Consider the following 3535-nt stretch of genomic DNA (forward strand, 5'->3'; position numbering starts at 1 on the left):
GCTCGTCGCAGGGGATTTGTGACCTGGGTTTGCACTAAGCCAGGAGAACCTGTGCTTGGTAGGGTGCCACAGCTTTGCTTCTAGTTATTGCCACCAATGTCCAGCCCAGGGTGTCTCCTCCATGGGAGAGGTTTAACCTGAAGCTCTCCCAGCAGCAAACCCCCAAATGCTGCTTAGTTGTTTAACAAGGCAGCAGCAACTGAAGACGGAGAGGTTGAATTCGTGCAAATCCACATCCCGATAGTGCCCAGGGATGGAGAAGGATCAAGTCTTAGGAAAAAAGGGAGCATGAGCTGTGAATGAGTGGGCTAATGGCCTGCCCAGGACCGAGAGACGGGGAGTACCAGGTCCCATCTCTCTCCCTGCCTTGTCCTTTCTCATTCTTCTCTCTGTGCCAGCTGAGCCAGGACATTTGTGCTCTCGTCAGCCGAGTCCTGCCACCCCGGCCCCAGCCCGGGACTCCCCGGCTGAGCCCCCTCCTCACCCCCGCGGTGTGCCGGCGCCGTTGGCACAAGCCCTCCCCGCCAGGCTCGGAGACACGGCGCCTCTGCAGCGCAGCTCCACCATTGATCCCCCCTTTGCTAACAAACAGCCACCTCTCCGGGCTCTAATTAAAATGGATCGAGATTTATTTAAATGCCCTCTTTTCCCTGCCGCCGACAGCGGGATGCGCTTTGCTTAGCAACCGGCAGTGTGGAGAGGAGCTGGATCGATACCGGCTCCGCGGCTCTGTGACACTAACAGACACTGTCCTGAAAGTGCTCGGCGCCGACGGGGGCTCTGAGCTCCTCACCAGCGCACCGGCACCAAACCTGCTCTCCGGCCAAGAAATGCCATCATGGCCCAGGAAAACCTCTGGGTAGATGTGGAGGGATGACAGACAGAGGGGGAGAAGGAGAAAGGGGGATGCAGGAGGTGGACGGGCAGACAGACTCTGTCTCCAGCCTCCCAAGTCTTCTCCTGTCTCCTCTCCACCCTGGTCGAAAGGATGGAAATGTTTGGGTGGACCCAGAGCTGGACTCCAGGTCGTTCAGAACAAGGTGCCGTGAGGACATGGGGCCTCCCCGCAGTACTCACTGCATTCATGTCGATGCCGTTGGTGTAGGACCAGGCGTGCTGGAAATACTCCTCCAGGCGCTGGCGCAGTGGGTTGGGGATCTGGTGGAAGCGGATGAACTCCTTAACCCGCAGCATCTGCGTGTGGTAGCGGGCCGTGCCCGAGTACAGGCGCTGGATGATGGCGGAGACGTTGCCGAAGATGCTGGCATACATCAGAGCTGCAACGAGAGGGCAGGACTCAGCAGGACATGGGGAGATGCATGTCCAACTACGTCAGACCTGGAACCAGCAGGTTTCCAAAGCCCGTATCTACCACGGACCTGAAACCAGTGGGTTTCTGAAATCCGTATTTCTATCTATCTTCCCATCCATTTGTCTGTGCAGAAGAGGCATAAAACCTCTTAAACCCCATATGCTACAGCCTGGCTGGTCTCTCCCTGTTTCTCCCCAGAGCAGCCCCTCCAACCTCCAAGGCAGGGATGGGGACAGCGGGACACGGGCAGGCACTCACAGCCAATAAGCATGACACAGATGGAGAAGATCTTCTCCGAGTTGGTGTTGGGTGAGACGTTGCCGAACCCCACACTGGTGAGGCTGCTGAAGGTGAAGTAGAGGGCAGTGACGTATTTATCTTTGATGGACGGGCCAGAGGAGAGGTCGCTGTCATTGTAGCGCTTGCCGATTTGGTCACCCAGGTTGTCCAGCCAGCCGATCTTGTGCTCCATGTAGGGCCGCTCCACGTTGCCGATGGCGTACCAGATGCAGGCCAGCCAGTGGGCGATGAGGGCGAAGGTGCACATGAGCAGGAAGAGCACGGCTGCTCCATACTCGGAGTAGCGGTCCAGCTTGCGGGCCACGCGGACCAGGCGCAGCAACCGGGCGGTCTTCAGGAGGCCAATGAGGGTGGTGGTCTGCAGGGAAGAGGTGAGAAACCTCAGGGACAAGCCGGAGATAAATCTGGCCAAAGGCATGTCTCCAGCCTAGCCATGCTCCCTTTGAAGGATAAAACTGCACTTCTAGAGCATGAATCACCTTGTCCTGGAGGTGACATCTGAAATAGGTTAGATGAATCATGCCGCAGGAAGGGCAGTTTCCCACCGCTGACCATAAAGGGAACAAGCTCTGGGATTACAGGTGAGCAAGTGAGAGGAGCCAATGCCAAGCCCGTGTTTCCTGATGGGTCCTCACCTTGCCAACCATTGCTCCCAAAACAGCTGCCTTTCACCCCATCCCACAGGCTCTCAGCCAAGGTGGGGCTTCCAGGTAGCGCAGTAACCACAGGGGCCATGCCATTGCCAACGTTTTGAGTCTGGCTGGCAACGCGACCCCAAATTCGGCCTCGCTAGCATATGGGGCCAGTCCCTAAACTGAGCTCCCAGCCTGCTCTGCTGGGCCAGCCCCAGCAAGGGGAGTGGGTCCAATCAGAGACTATCTTAGCACTTACAGCAGGGTCTGTGTGGCTGCCTGACCCTACTAAATAAAATCCCAGGTCCCAGCTGCTTAATAAAAACCTGTAATGACATCCTTGCCCATCCCTCTGACTAACCACCCCTCTCCTCGCAGATCTAGGATTAGATCCATCCACCGCTTATATCAAGCCATCCATATCCCTCTCTTTCTCTCCCATACATCTCTCCCCATCCATCCATGAGTCCCCTCCTGTCTTGATGGACCTCTAGGCCCTGCCTGTACCTCATCAGAGCCGGAGCGGAAGATCAGCAGGTCAAAGGGGATGGCGGCGACCATGTCGATGAGGAACCATCCCTTGAAGTAGTGGATGGCAATCTTGCCAGGGTGGCTCACCACCTCGTCATTGATGTTGACGTAGGTAGTACGGAAGTTGATGACAATGTCCACGATGAACATGATGTCCACGATGAGGTCAATGATGTTGAGTGGGTCACAGGAGTAGCTGCAGTCCCAATGCTTCTCCTCCACCTGCTCCTCATTGAGCAGGAAGGCAGCCGAGTAGGGGGTGAAGACAGCTGTGTAGATGACCAGCAGAAGGATGAGCCAGTCCCACACGGCCTTGAAGGGACTGTAGTGGAGGATGGTCCATCGGTGGATGCGTGGTGCCTGCAGCTTGTACTCGGGAAGGACGTCAGCGCCCAGGGACAGCACCTGCCAAGAGATGGGTGTGAGAAGGATGGGAGACCAGGAGAGAGGTTGGATAAGGTCAGGAGCCAGGTAAGGGGCTCCCATGTGCTGGTAGGGCAGTGAGGAGCATGCAGTGGGTTTCCCACACCCTTTTCACCTTTGTCACCTTCATGTGTGTTTACCCAGGAGGCCACAAGGTGAGTTGCCCACTATGGCTGACACCAAGGTCCAATTCTAATGGCCAGAGCACCCTTGGGGCAAGTGTTTACCTGCTTTATGCCTTTCAGACCTTACCATGCTGGCAGGGAGGAAACTGCCTCCTGCCATGCCTCCTTGTGCCTTCAGCTCTGTGCCACCAGCCCAGGAGCTGCTGGGTGTC

The 3535-nt window shown here is 56.7% G+C and overlaps 1 protein-coding gene across 1 annotated transcript in view; it reads right to left on the bottom strand.

The window, feature by feature from the left end:
- Positions 1 to 3180, bottom strand: part of LOC104081534 (potassium voltage-gated channel subfamily H member 2-like) — a gene marked incomplete at its 5' end in the record, with an annotated part of 9090 nt that extends 5910 nt beyond the window's left edge. The window contains 3 exons of the mRNA XM_009584318.1: positions 1078 to 1277; positions 1571 to 1970; positions 2752 to 3180. Of these exons, the coding sequence (XP_009582613.1) occupies positions 1078 to 1277; positions 1571 to 1970; positions 2752 to 3180 (1029 nt within the window). The remainder of the gene's footprint in view (positions 1 to 1077; positions 1278 to 1570; positions 1971 to 2751) is intronic.
- Positions 3181 to 3535: the final 355 nt, after the last annotated feature.

This window comes from Fulmarus glacialis, unplaced genomic scaffold (assembly GCF_000690835.1).
Source record: "Fulmarus glacialis isolate BGI_N327 unplaced genomic scaffold, ASM69083v1 scaffold31748, whole genome shotgun sequence".
Lineage (NCBI taxonomy): Eukaryota > Metazoa > Chordata > Aves > Procellariiformes > Procellariidae > Fulmarus > Fulmarus glacialis.